The sequence below is a fragment of the Cebus imitator genome, unplaced genomic scaffold (genome assembly GCF_001604975.1).
Source record: "Cebus imitator isolate Cc_AM_T3 unplaced genomic scaffold, Cebus_imitator-1.0 Scaffold17, whole genome shotgun sequence".
Taxonomy (NCBI): domain Eukaryota; kingdom Metazoa; phylum Chordata; class Mammalia; order Primates; family Cebidae; genus Cebus; species Cebus imitator.
In genome coordinates, this window is record NW_016107332.1 from 6,247,811 (window position 1) to 6,262,720 (window position 14,910).

The 14,910-nt window shown below is 39.4% G+C and overlaps 1 protein-coding gene across 1 annotated transcript in view; it reads right to left on the reverse strand.

Annotated features, from left to right (window-relative positions):
• ZGRF1 (zinc finger GRF-type containing 1) overlaps positions 1-14,910 on the reverse strand; it is an 88,528-nt gene that overhangs the window by 71,856 nt on the left and 1,762 nt on the right. The window contains exons 2-6 of the mRNA XM_037732324.1: positions 13,598-13,686; positions 12,363-12,443; positions 6,326-6,385; positions 2,743-2,931; positions 177-2,430 (exon numbers count right to left, since the gene is read on the reverse strand). Of these exons, the coding sequence (XP_037588252.1) occupies positions 177-2,430; positions 2,743-2,931; positions 6,326-6,385; positions 12,363-12,443; positions 13,598-13,621 (2,608 nt within the window). The 5' untranslated portion in view covers positions 13,622-13,686. The remainder of the gene's footprint in view (positions 1-176; positions 2,431-2,742; positions 2,932-6,325; positions 6,386-12,362; positions 12,444-13,597; positions 13,687-14,910) is intronic.

The window sequence follows — 14,910 nt, forward strand, 5'->3', positions numbered from 1 at the left end:
TTGACCTCGTGATCCACCCGCCTCGGCCTCCCAAAGTGCTGGGATTACAGGCTTGAGCCACCGCGCCCGGCAACAATATGTAATTATTTAATGTAGCAACCAGAGCTAATATCTTCATTCTTTATAGCTCTTAGAGCTATAAAGAGAACAATCCAAAATAGACATTCAATTCTAACCTTCAGGACTGCTATCTGGCTCATATGTGTGTTGAGTTCCTTGTTCGAAGACAGTATTTTTCTTTCTCAATATTTCCAAGCTGTCTAAAGCAGTACTGTGTTCAGATAGTGACTTTAAAATGGAAATGGTATTTACTAATCCAGAAAGTTTTGAAGAATTTTTAGGATTCCAGTATTGGTTGTCCTCTCCGGAAGTTTCAACTTCAATATGGTTAGGGGGTAGACTGATAATCTTTCCCAAATCTTCAGGTTCAGATTTATGTGGTTCTGTGTCTTTGGAAATAAGATGATTTTTTCCCAGTGGGTAAAACAAAGAATTGAAAATGTGGGTATTTGATTTATCAAGTGTAATACAATCAGAGTGATTCTGATTGGTATTTAATAGTTGGACACTGTTGTCACTACTAGAAGTTGATGGTAAAACATGTTCATCATTTTTGTCTAATAGGTCACTTTCCAAAATAAAAGGATGAGATTGAGCATCTTCTGAAAATAGGTTACTGTTTTCAGCAGTCTGGTTTTGAATATGAGGAATATGTGAATTCATGTTTGTATCTTTAGATTTATTTGGGAGTAAAGCAGAGTCATAGTTAATTCTGACTTTTTGAATACATTTATTAGCATCTTCTTTGTTACCTATGTATACATCATCAGTCCACTCAAAAGATTCAGAATTGCTCAATGTGTCACTATACCCCTCTATTTCTTTTCCAGTGTTTCCAGCTTTACAAATTCCCATGTCAAAATCCTCAAAAGTTTTATCACAAAACTGTGATGGCAGAGTCTCTTTAATAGGAAATGTCTCTGTAGGTTTGCCACCAACAGATGTCAAGAGTGGCAAATGTTCACCCTCAATCTCTTTAGAGTTTGTATTCTCAGACCTCTTTTGAACACATAAATTGTCATCATTAACCAAAATGTCCTTTACCCAGCTCTCTGAATCCTGGGAAATTTTTTTGCTTTCCTGTGACTCCTCTTCAGTGTCACTGGTTACAAAATTATTCAGATTAAAAGTTACCTCCAAAAATGGTTGTGTTACATTACTCAGCGATTCATGAATACTATTAAGATTTTCATTATCCATTTTACTTTTAGAAAACATGTCTGTAATGTCATCAGAGATCATAGCATTATTACTAGATTCAGTTTGGAGATGTTTTGGTTCTGGCAGAGATGACTCTGGTTGTTCACATTCCTTTTCCAGTGTTCCACATGTATTTACCTCCTGATCATTTTCTTTGACAAGAACTGATCCTTTAATGCACACCTTGTCATTTTGATTAAAAGGTATTTTATTATCTTCTTGAATGTCTGATTCTGATAATGTACCATCATTTTCTGCACTTTTACAGGTAACCTGTAAGCCACTGCCATCGCTGGATGAAGGAATTTCTAATTTTACTTCTTGATTCCAGGATTGATCATTATTACCCACTGACTTGTCTATATTACACTTTTTCCCCTCTTCAGCACATGTTTCAAAGAACTGTATCTTTTTTTGTAACAAAAGATCTTTCAAATTAGAATTCATATCATCTTCCTGAGCCCTGGGTTTCCTTTCTGTATCATGCCCATCTTCAGTAGAAAAATCCATAGGTGAACTTTGTGAGGATAAATACATGGCCCACTGGCTTTTACTTCTCATGGTATTTTCTGATTGATGCTGGGAGTATAAATTGTCTGTGCTCTTCATCTCAGCACACTCTTCCTGTTGAATTACATACTTTGATTTAGTAGCAATTTTTAAACTTCTATGTGGTTGTTTTTGAGGAAAATGCTCTGTTATCTCAGAATTTAGTTCCTCACATGTACCAGTTGAATGGGACTTCAGAAGAGCTAATATCTGTGCTTTGCTTCTGATGTTTTGTGAAATTCCTGAACAGTGGGATGCCAAACTATCTCTTTTCACAGGCTCATTGGTCAGTAAAGAGTCTGAAAGTTTACTTCCAGAATTCATAGGAGAGCAAAAATAATTTTCTTCACATAGCACTTCTGAGTTAATGTGGAAGGATGGAGAAAAAACTGAAGAAAAATCCATGGCATTTCTCTCTCTGTTCTTGTAAGTCACAACATTCTCAGGGTCTGCTGGTATGTTATTTACATCCTTCTTGCCAACAGTAGGAAACAAAGGAGGCATGCTGTAGAATGGAGAAAAAAAAGTAGGGCCAGGTTTCTGAGCTTCATGTGATGCAGCCGATTCACTGCTTTCCGTAGTAACCATTTTCTTTGGAACCTGACGTGGTCCTTGAAAACCCTGAAAATATTAAAATAACTGTTAGCTGTACCATTACCCATAAAGAAAATGTGAAATAAACTGGCTAAGAAAAAAAAAAAAGAATAAGGATTGTTTGTGCTTTGCCTAAGGTAAAGTAATAATTCAGATTTTAAATTGTTACATTACATTAATTTGTAATAAGATTTTTCAAAGTAGGGTTTATTTCCTTTCTACCTAAGTATACTGTTAAGTGCCCTTTGAATGACAAAGTATAATCACTTCAAAATTCACTACTTTTTGAGACAATTTGATAAATATATCTGATGTATTATTTTCCACAGAAAAACTTACAGTAAACTTCCTTTTTAAGCCAGAGGGCTGACATCCAAGAGATCGGCCAGAGGATATCAATGTCCTTGAATTTAACTCTGGTGCTTCTTTATTCATATTCTGCTTAACAATACCTGTGGCTCCAGCAACTTTAACCTCTTCAACTGTGATTAAGTATCGATCACTTTCTAAGTCATCTCCAGGTTTCACCTAAAATTTAAAGAATAAATATTAAAATCACATACATCTAATTTTTGATTATCTATGTATTCCAGGATGCTCACTAGCACTAAAACAAAATAAATAGGTGTTGAACGAATAAATCAGTACCTAAAGTCTTCAATTATTTATTATTATATACTAGTTAACTATTAATAAGCACAAAAAAGGACAATAATATATTTAAAATTTTATGTTTTTTTTTTTTTTTTTTTTTTTTTGAGATGGAGTCTCACTCTGTCACCAGGTTGGAGTGCAGTGGCACGATCTTGGCTCATTGCAGCCTCCACCTACTGGGTTCAAGCAATTCTCCTGCCTCAGTCTCCCAAGTAGCTGGTATTACAGGCATATGCCACCATGCCCAGCTATTTTTTTATTTTTAGTAGAGACGTGGGTTTCACCATGTTGGCCAGGATGGTCTCCATCTCTTGACCTCCCTCCTTGGCCTCTCAAAGTGCTGGGATTACAGGCATGAGCCACCACATCCAGCCTCTAATTTATTTATTCAACAACACATATTAGAGCTAGATGTGGCTTACACCTGTAATTGCAAGACTTTGGGAGACCAAGGCAAGAGGATTGCTTGAGGCCAAAAGTATGAGACCAGCCTGGGAAAAAATATTCAGATCCTGTCTCTGCAAAAAAATTTTATTTTAAATTAGTCCGGGCTGGGTGGGATGGCTTATACCTGTAAATCCAGCACTTCAGACACCAAAGCAGGAAGATTGCTTGAAGCCAGGAGGTCAAGACCACCCTAGACAACATAGCAAGACCCCAACTCTACAAAAAACTTTTAAAAAAATTAGCCATGCATAGTGGCATGTACCTGTAGTCTCAGCTATTCAGGGGATGAGGTGGGAGGATGCTTTGAGCCCAGGAGGTCAAGGCTGCAGTGAGCGGTTATCACAACACTACTCTCTAGCCTAGGTGACAGAATGAGACCCTGTCTGAAAAAAACAAAAAAATTTAGCCAGGCATGGTGGCATGTTCCTATAGTCTCGGCTACTCGGAAGGCTGAGGTAAGAGGATCCCTTGAGCCCAGGGGTTTGAGGCTGCAGTGAGCTATGATCACACCACTATACTCCAGCCTGGATGACAGAGTGAGACAATGTCTCTAAAAAAAAAAGTTAAATTAGTAAATAAGTATTATGTACTGGGGACCTATATGAGGTCCTTTATTACATGCTAGGGATACAAAGACGAACAAGAAAAAAAATGCCTCTAAGATTATCAGCCTAATTTGAAAATACACAAAATCTGTATCAGATTAATATTTTACTAATGAAATGATTTTTTAAGATTAAATAACAGCAGTCACCACCAATCAAACCATATACTAAGATACCGATTCCCCTAGACCCTTTTAAAAAAATATAGTACCATAACCACTATTGATGTCATGTAAAATTTCAAAATGAATTAAATGCTATGGCCAGAAGTCAACTACATCATCATAATATACATTTTAACACATTTAGAATCACTGTACTAGGCCGGGTGTGATGACTCATGCCTGTAATCCCAGCACTTTGGTAGGCCAAGGCATAAGGATCACGAGGTCAGGAGATCGAGACCATCCTGGCTAACACAGAAGGTCAAAAGTTCAAGACCAGCCTGGCCAACATAGTGAAACCATCCCTACTAAAAATACAAAAAATTAGCTGGGCATGGTGGCGCACACCTGTAATCCCAGCTATTCGGGAAACTGAAGAAGGAGAATCGCTTGAACCCAGGAGGCAGAGGTCACAGTGAGGTGAGATTGCGCCACCACACTCCAGCCTTGGCGACAAAGCGAGACTCCATCTCAAAAAAAACAAAGGAGCTAGGCACGGTGGCTCACGCTGTAATCCCAGCACTTTGGGAGGCTGAAGCGGGCAGATCACAAGGTGAGGAGATCAAGACCATCCTGGCTAACACAGTGAAACCCCGTCTCTATTAAAATACAAAAATTATGTGGGCATGGGATTACAGGGCAAGCACCTGTAATCCCAGCTACTTAGGAGGCTGAGACAGGAGAATTGCTTGAACGCGAGAGGCAGAGGTGGCAGTGAGCCAAGAGAGTGCATGATTGCACTCCAGCCTGGGTAACAGAGCAAGACTTTGTCTCAAAAAAAAAAAAAAAGAAAAGGAATCACTATACTAAAACTGCTAGGCACTTTACAGAAGTTATTTCTAACCTTCAGACCAACCTTGTAAAGTCTGTCTATGATCTATATTTTACAGCAGAGAAGTTAGACATAGAGAGCATTGGTGGACCAGAAAGTACTTAGGTGTGAGAAATGAACCCAGAATGACCAACTCTAATACCCTTATTTTTCACTAAAATATGCCTTTAGTCCTCTTTCTATGCTTTTTCCTCTTTGAGAGGAAAAACAAAAACTAAGTATTTGAGAGAATACTTTATTTATGTATTTATTTTTCAGTTAAGGGGTACATGCGCAGTTTTGTTACAAAGGTAAACCTGTGTCATGGGGGTTTGTTACACAGATTATTTCATCACCCAAGTGCTAAGCCCAGTATCCATTAGTTATTGTTTCCTGATCGTCTTCCTCCTCCCACCCTCCCTCCGTCCTCCAGTAGGACCCAGTGTCTGTTGTTCCCCTCTGGGTCCATGCGTTCTCATCATTTAGCTCCCCCTTATATGTGAGAACATGTAATATTTGGTTTTCTGTTCCTGCATTAGTTTGCTAAGGATAACGGCCTCCAGCTCCATCTGTGTTCCTGAAATGGAACATGATTTCACTCTTTCTTTATGGCTGTATAACATTCCATGGTGTATTTGTATCACATTTTCTTTATGCAGTCTATCGCTGATGGGCATTTAGGTTGATTTCATGTCTTTGCTATTGTGAATAGTGCTATGATGAACATACAGGTGCATGTGTCTTTATGGTAGAACAACTTACATTCCTTTGGGTATATACCCAGTTATAGGTCTGTTGGGTTGAATAGCAGTTCTGTTTTTAGGTGAGAGAATATTACACTTAAACGAGAATATGTCACAAAAAAATTCCAACAGTATACCTCTACCTATGAAAAAATCATGTAGTCAAATTAGACTCTAGAATCAGCTCTTGTGATCAACTCTCAGCTTTCCTACTACTGTAACTCTATGAACATGAGCTAGTTACTTAACCTTTCTGCACTGCCCTCCTAAACTATAAAAATCAGCTTGTTTTAGATTTAAATAGTCAGTTGTAGAGATTAAAGGAAACAATATTTAAAAGGTTTTGGCACAGTCTAGTTATACTACATGTTCAACAAATAGTAACTATAATTATTAGTATTAATATAATGACTACACTATTTAACAACATTTATAAAGGATATATTTAAAGAGATTTTTAAATAATAACTTAAAAATAAGATAAACACACTAAAATACCTCAAGGCATTTAAGAAACAGACTCTCCAAACATGCTCCTTTGTCATCATATAAAATTGCCTGTATTAAAACAAAATAAATGTTAAAAGAGAACAACACAATTATGCTTTTCTTAAACATCTTCAAGAGAAAGTAAGTAATTGTTATATAAGTAGATCATATAATGAAAGGATTACATTTGTTGAACTTGGATTTGAAAATGCCTCTATTTTGAATGTTTTTTAGGCATCAGTCTGTGTAAGAGAGTGAAGGCATACACAAAAGAAATTCAAGAACTTAATTCCTACCAGGAGGATATGAGAATGAAACTGGGAAGAGGCTGGGTGCAGTTGCTCACACCTATAATCCCAGCACTTTGGGAGGCCGAAATGATGGGATCACCTGAGGTGAGGAGTTCCAGACCAGCCTGGCCAACAGGGCAAAACCCCGTCTCTATTAAAAATACAAGCCGAGGCAGGAGAATGACTTGAACCTGGGTGGCAGAGGTTGCAGTGAGCCAAGATCATGCCACTGCACTCTAGACTGGGCAACAAAGCGAGACTCCGTCGGAAGGAAGGAAAGAAAGATGGAAGGAAGGATAGAAGGAAGGACGGAAGGAAAGAAGGAAGGAGGGAGGGAGGGAGGAAGGAGGGAGGGAGGGAGGGAGGGAGGAAGGAGGGAGGGAGGGAGGGAGGGAGGAAGGAAGGAAGGAAGGAAATTGGGAAGAAAACATAATTGAAACACATTGAAGGAGATAAATAGGAGGCAAGATCATTTGAGAGATTATTGCAGTAGGATGGTATACAGGATGAAGAAGACGATTAGCACTTAAAATAAGGTACTGGCATCTGGGATAAGACAATTATTTATGAGATACAATGAATAAAACTTGTTAAATGTGAGGGATAAGGGGAAAAAAAGGAAGGTAAGGTAATTGCCATTTTCTAGCTTTCCCCTTGTCTCTAGCCCTTTTTCATAGCAATTTTTCCACTAGTCCCTTTAACATTGGTGTTTCCATCATGTTGGAAAACAGTTTGGTAATTCCTTAAAAGATTAAACATAAAGTTCTCACATGAGCCAGTAATTACACTCCTAGGTATATACCCAAGAGAAAAACTTTTGTATATGTCTATGCAAAAACTTACACATAAATACTCATAGCACCATTATTCATAATGGCCAAAAAGTTGAAGTAACCCAAATGTATATCAACTGTATTATAAATGGATAAATAAACCATGATCTATTGGGCTCAGTACATGGCTCATGGTATAATCTCAGGTACTCCAGGTACTCTAGGCTGAGATGCAAAGATCATCTGAAACCAAAAGTTCAAGATCAGTCCAGGGAACACAGCAAGACTCTATCTCTAAGAAAAAAAAAAACTTTTTTTTGAGATACAGTTTTGCTCTTGTTGTCCAGGTTGGAGTGCAATGGCGTGATCTTGGCTCACTGCAACCTCCTTCCCCCCGGTTCAAGCGATTCTCCTGCCTCAGCCTCCTGAGTAGCTGGGATTACAGGCATCTGCCATCATGCCTGGCTAATTTTTTGTATTTTTAGTAGAGATGGGGTTTTACCATCTTGACCAGACTAGTCTTGAACTCCTGACCTCCTGATCCACCCACCTTCCCTCCCAAAGTGCTCAGATTATAAGCATGAGCCACCGTGCCTGGCCAGAAAATTTTTTTTAATTAGTGGGCATGGCTGTGTAAGCCTAAGTAGTCCCAGCTACTTAGGAGGCTAAGGCAGAATAATTGTTTGAGCCTAAGAATTTGAGGCTACAGTGAGCTATGATTGCACCACTGCAATCCAGCCTGGGTGACAGAGCAAGACCCTGTCTATTTAAAAAAGGAAAATCATGATAAATCCATACAGTGTAATACTATTTGCCAATAAAAAATAAAATACAGGCCAGGTGTGGTGGCTTACGTCTGTAATCCCAGCACTTTGGAAGGCCAAGGCGGGTGGATCATGAGGTCAGGAGTTCGAGACCAGCCTGGCCAATATGGTGAAACCCCATCTCCACTAAAAATACAAAACTTAGCTGGGCATGGTGGCAAGCACCTATAGTGGCAAGCACCCAGCTACTCAGGATGCTGAAACAGAATTACTTGAACTAAAGAGGCGGAGGTTGCAGTGAGCCAAGATCATGCCACTATACTCCAGCCTGGGCAACACACTCCATCTCAAATAAATAAATAAAATATATATGAAGATATATGCTTCAACATGGAAGAACCTTGGAAATATGCTAAATAAGACCTATTCACAAAAGATTATTTGTTATATAATTTCATTCATGCAAAAATGTCCAGAATAGATAAATCTATAGAGACAGTAAGTAGATTCATGTTTGCATAGGGCTGGGGGCTAGATACTGAGTAGTAACTGCTAAAGAGTATGAGATTTCTTTTGGGGGCAACAAAAATATGCTAAATTTAAATTGTGTTGATGGTTGCAAAACTGTGAAAATACTAAAAATAACTGAATAGGTGAATCGAAAAGTGTGTGAATAAAGCTGTTTAAAAAATGGTATTCTTGAGATGGAGTCACTGCACTCCAGCCTGGGTGATAAAGCAAGACTCCGTCTCAAAAAAAAAAAAAAAAAAAGTTGGTATTCTTGTCCCTCTATTCTTTTAATTCAATACACTCTCCCTGAGCACTATCATCCATATAAATCAGATCATGTTATGCTCCTGCTCAAATCATTCCAATGTCTCTACAGCTCCCTAAGAATAACAAAAGTTCTTTCCATAGCCAGTGAGGCTTATATAATCCCCTTTATTTCCATTCTCACCCTTGCTCACTCATTCCAACCACACTAATGTCCTTGTTATTGTCTTACTCACTAGACATACATATTCATTTAATTTAGTGGTCTATCTCCTCCATGTTATTTCCATGAAGTCAGGGATTTATCTGTTTTGTTCTCTGCTGTATTTCTTAGAACAGTATGCAACTCACTCAGATGCTCAAAAAATATGTGTTGAATAAATGAATCCACTCCAATAGTTTCAAATACCATCTAAAAGCCAAGGACTTCTAATCTATACCAGTAGTCCGGAACTCCTTCCTGAGTTATAGGTCTCTACAGCTAATTACGTGTTTCCATACTTCAAATTTATTTATTTATTTATTTATTTATTTATTGAGACGGAGTTTCGCTCTTGTTACCCAGGCTGGAGTGCAATGGCGTGATCTCGGCTCACCGCAACCTCCGTCTCCTGGGTTCAGGCAATTCTCCTGCCTCAGCCTCCTTAGTAGCTGGGATTACAGGCACGCGCCACCATGCCCAGCTAATTTTTTGTATTTTTAGTAGAGACGGGGTTTCACCACGTTGACCAGGATGGTCTCGATCTCTTGACCTCGTGATCCACCCGCCTCGGCCTCCCAAAGTGCTGGGATTACAGGCTTGAGCCACCGCGCCCGGCTATTTATTTTATTGCATTTATTTTTTCTCTTTTTGAGACTGAGTCTCACTCTATCGCCCAGGCTGGAGTGCAGTGGCATGATCTCGGCTCACTGCAACCTCCACCTCCTGGGTTCAAGCAATTCTTGGGCCTCAGCCTCCCAAGTAGCTGGGATTACAGACACCCACTACCACTCCTGGCTAATGTTGTTTTTTTTTTTTGTTTTTTCTTTTGAGATGGAGTCTCACTTTGTAGCACTGGCTAGAGAGTGTAGTGGCATGGCTCTGTCATCCAGGCTGGAGTGCAGTGGCGCAGAATCAGCTCACTGCAACCTCCACCTCCCGGGTTGAAGTGATTCTCATGCCTCAGCCTCCTGAGTAACTGGGACTATAGGCACGTGCCACCATGCCCAGTTAACTTTTTGTATTTTTAGTAGTGATGGAGCTTCACTGTGTTAGCCAGGATGGTCTCGATCTCCTGACCTTGTGATTTACCCTCCTTGACCTCCCGAAGTGCTGGGATTACAAGCATGAGCCACCATGCCCAGCCAACTCATTTTTATATTTTTAATAGAGACGGTTTCACCATGTTAGCCAGGCTAGTCTGGTCTCGAACTCCTGACCTCATGTGATTCGCCAGCCCCCAAAGTACTGGGATTATAGGCATGAGCTACTGCACCCAGCCTCAAATTTATTATGTTCAAAATGGAACTAAAAATCTTGATTGTTCCCATTAACTTATTTTTCTTTTTGAAATGTCTCATTTCAGAAGATAAATACAGAAACCTAAAAGTCATTCTGGATCCTCTTCTCACCTTCAATATCCAACATCTAAGAGGCTATATTTTCATAATTTCTCTCTAATTATTCTTTTTCTCTATTGCCATTGCTAATGCCTGCTTGGTCAGACTTCCATTACTTTTTGTCTAGATTATTCTACAGCCTCCTTAAGTCTTTGAAATCCAATCTGACTTTCATCCTATACAACTTTTACACTGCTGCCAAACCAATCTTTCTGAAATACAAACATAGCCAGCATGGTGGCTCATGTCTGTAATCCCAGCATTTTAAGAGGCTGAGGCAGGTGGATCACTGAGGTCGGGAGCTGAGACCAACCTGGCCAACATGGTGAAACCCCATCTCTAATAAAAACACAAAAATTAGCCAAGCGTGGTGGTGCATGCTTGTAATCCTAGCTACTCAGGAGGCTGAGACAGGAGAATCGCTTGTACCCAGGAGGCAAAGATTGTAGTGAGCTGAGATTGTGCCACTGCACTCCAGCCTGGCCGAAAGAGTGAGACTCTGTCTCAAAAAAAAAAAAGAAAAGAAGAGAAACAAATATACGTATAAATACACACACGCACACACACACACACACACATTATTATTATTAACCTTAGTCACTCAGCCGGGCACAGTGGCTCACACCTGTAATCCCAACACTTTGGGAGGCTGAGGCAGGTGGATCACTTGAGGTCAGGAGTTCAAGACCAGCCTGGCCAATATGGTAAAACCCTGTCTCTACTAAAAACACAAAAATTAGCCAAGCGTGGTGGTGCATGCTTGTAATCCTAGCTACTCAGGAGGCTGAGACAGGAGAATCGCTTGTACCCAGGAGGCAAAGATTGTAGTGAGCTGAGATTGTGCCACTGCACTCCAGCCTGGCCGAAAGAGTGAGACTCTGTCTCAAAAAAAAAAAAAAAAGAAGAGAAACAAATATACGTATAAATACACACACGCACACACACACACACATTATTATTAACCTTAGTCACTCAGCCGGGCACAGTGGCTCACACCTGTAATCCCAACACTTTGGGAGGCTGAGGTAGGCAGGTCACCTAAGGTCAGGAGTTTAAGACCAGCCTGGGCCACATGGTGAAACCCCATCCCTACTAAAAATACAAAATTAGCTGGGTGTGGTGGTGCGTGCCTGTAATCCCAGCTACTCAGGAGGCTGAGGCAGGAGAATTGCCTGAACCCAAGAGGTGGAGGTTGCGGTGAGCCGAGATCATGCCATTGCACTCCAGCCTGGGTAACATGAGTGAAACCCCGCCAAAAAAAAAAAAAAAAAAAAAAAAAATAGTCACTCTACTGTGCTACTGAATATCAGATCTTATTCATTCTATCTATTAGTGAAACTTTTTTTTTTGAGATGGAGTCTCACTTTGTTGCCCAGGCTGGAGGGCAGTAGTGCAATCTCAGCTCACTGCAACCTCCACCTCCTGGGTCCAAGCAACTCCTCAGCCTCCCAAGTAGCTGGGATCACAGGCATGCACACCACACCCAGCTAATTTTTGTATTTTTAGCAGAGACGGTGTTTCACCACGTTGGCTAGGCTCATCTCGAACTCCTAATCTCAGGTGATTCACCTGCCTCAGCCTCCCATAGTGCTAAGATTACAGGCACGAGCCACTGCACCTGGCCTGGTGAACCTTTTTTTTTCCTTTTTTCAGGAGGTTATTAATGAACTATTTTTATAATGCACAAATTAGCCACTGTGATATGGTGATCATTTGAAAAATCTGTTTTCACATCATTTCAGTGTATGGATATATTTGACATTTTATCACATATAGTTTTTTAAATATTCAATCAAAAATAGAGAACCTCACTCTTACACTCTGTAGTCAACTGCTTTGTACTCACTTTGTTTCCTAAGTGAGTGATCTTCAGAATTCCATCTTGCCACACTTTTGACTTCTTCATCTTCTGATGAGTATATAGGACCTTATTTCCAAAAACACAAAAAAAAATGATTTCCATTATATATATTCAATGTTATATACTTCATATATCCTTCCTACATATGAAATATATTTCAGGCACCTTTCATCAAAAAAAAGGCATATACACCCATATCAATTTTTTAAATTTTAAAAACAGAAGCACAGATATGACAATAACATTAAACATTAATTAAATGAAAGAAAAAGGGAAGGAAGGGAGAGAGGTAAGGAGAAGAAGAGGGAGGGAGTAAGGGAGGAAAAGAAAGGGGAAGAAAGAAAGGAGAGGAAAAATCCAAGGAAGAAACAAAAATATAAATGAGCACTGAAAGTAATTTGAGCTCCCTACTCATCAGTGAAAAGGGAAAAAATTATTGAGTTACACAGTACTCATAATCTGTGCAGTTCTCAAAGTTTGGTCCAGAGACTCCTGGAGGTCTCTAAGACCTTTACAGGTGTCTGTGAGGTGAAAACTCTTTTCATCATGCTGTCTTTTCATCCTCACTCCTTCAGGGTTGCAGAATGAAGTTTCCCGGGATTATGTATATGCAATATTGCAAGATTCAATTGCAGCCTGAATGTAGAAACAAATATGAGACTCTAGTTGTCTTCTATTAAGTCAAATCATAAATACTTTTTACATGTCTGTTTTAATTTATTTCTAGTATGCAAAACATCAATAGACGTGAGACCTACATAAACGAGTTCTCTGGGGTCAATAATTGTCTAGAGGGTTAAAGGGTCCTAAGACCCAATAATGTGAGAACCAATGATCTGTACAGAAGAGGTGTGCCAGTTCTTTAAGAGAAGATATTGTTTCCTGGTCTCACACTTCCAAACAATAGGTTACAAAGGACTTTGTCTAATACTTGATCTTAGCCAAAAGGCTGAAAAGTGATGATTTTGTGTAAAAATATAAATAGCAGGTAACAGATAGGGTTGCCAGATAAAACACAGTGCAATATTTGGGACATCCTTATGCCAAGAAAGGTATGCATTGTTTATCTGAAATTAAAATTTAACTTAGTAGCCTGTTTTTTGTTTTGTTTTTGCTAAATCTGGCAATACAGCAAGATGTTTGTGAAGCGCCCTTAAAAGAAAGAAGGAAGAAAGGGAGAGAGGAAGGGCATTTCAACTGTGAAAAATGGTAAAACTTACAATAAATTCTTGGCTTTCCATCATTTCTTCTGAAGTTATAAACCGCAGGTACAGAAAATAGGAAGTAGTTATTCAACTATTTATACCACCTAAAATTAAAAATGACAAAAAATATCAACCTTTATTTTTTTAAAGTATCAAATATAATTTTTCTCAATAAACTCTTGACCACAGACAGACATGAATCAATGAATTCCAAGACTACCTAACTACGAAGGGAAACGGAGTTGTAATAAAGTTATCTATCACTGAGGACACAGTAAAAGTGATTATCATGCTATGAAACAAGAATTTTTTCACAAGTAAAGAAAAAACTAAGTAAAATATATAAACTAATTTGTAGTCTGTAAACATTTTTCCAGGTGCCATAATATGTATCAGAAAATAGAATTTGTCCTCCACGTTTGGTTCCTTATAGGCCAAATTTAATTTTTAAAGTTTTCTGAATTGCTTTAGTCACCACAAGATGGCCCCCTTGCGTTTTAAATTTTTCCTTTCACATCTTACATCAATATACCACAGTATCTAGGACCAAATATACATTATACAGTACCTCTGCAAGGAAAAATCTTTCCAACACTGTTGTAACAGTTACTGTAGTTATGCTATGCTGTTGGACAAAAATGTTATTGCGGGCAAATTTGGAAATCTAAAATCACTGATGGCGACCTGAAGAAGTAAACTGAAATGCCAAAAAAACATATTTTCTTTTTTTGTTCCTAAAGTGGTGCTAAAGATGTGACCCCTGGACCAACAGTATCATCTGGCTCACGCCTGTAATCCCAGCACTTTGAGAAGCCGAGGCGGGCAGATCATCTGATGACAGGAGTTCAGACCAGCCTGGCTAATATGGTGAAACCCTGTTTCTACTAAAAGCACAAAAATTAGCCAGGCGTGGTGGCGCGTGCCTGCAATCTAGCTATTTGGGAGGCGGAGGTTGCAGTGAGCCGAGATCATGCCATTGCACTCCAGCTTGGGCAACAAGAACGAAATTCTGTCTCAAAAAAAGAAACAAAGAAAGAAATGACCTATTAAATCAGAAAGTCTAGGCTTGGGGGTCCAACAGTCTATGTTTTAAGAAGCCCTCCAAGTGATGGTGACGGACACTCAAGTTTAAGAATACAGCCGGGCGCGGTGGCTCAAGCCTGTAATCCCAGCACTTTGGGAGGCCGAGGCGGGTGGATCACGAGGTCAAGAGATCGAGACCATCCTGGTCAACATGGTGAAACCCCGTTTCTACTAAAAATATAAAAAATCAGCTGGGCATGGTGGCGCGTGCCTGTAATCCTAGCTACTCAGGAGGCTGAGGCAGG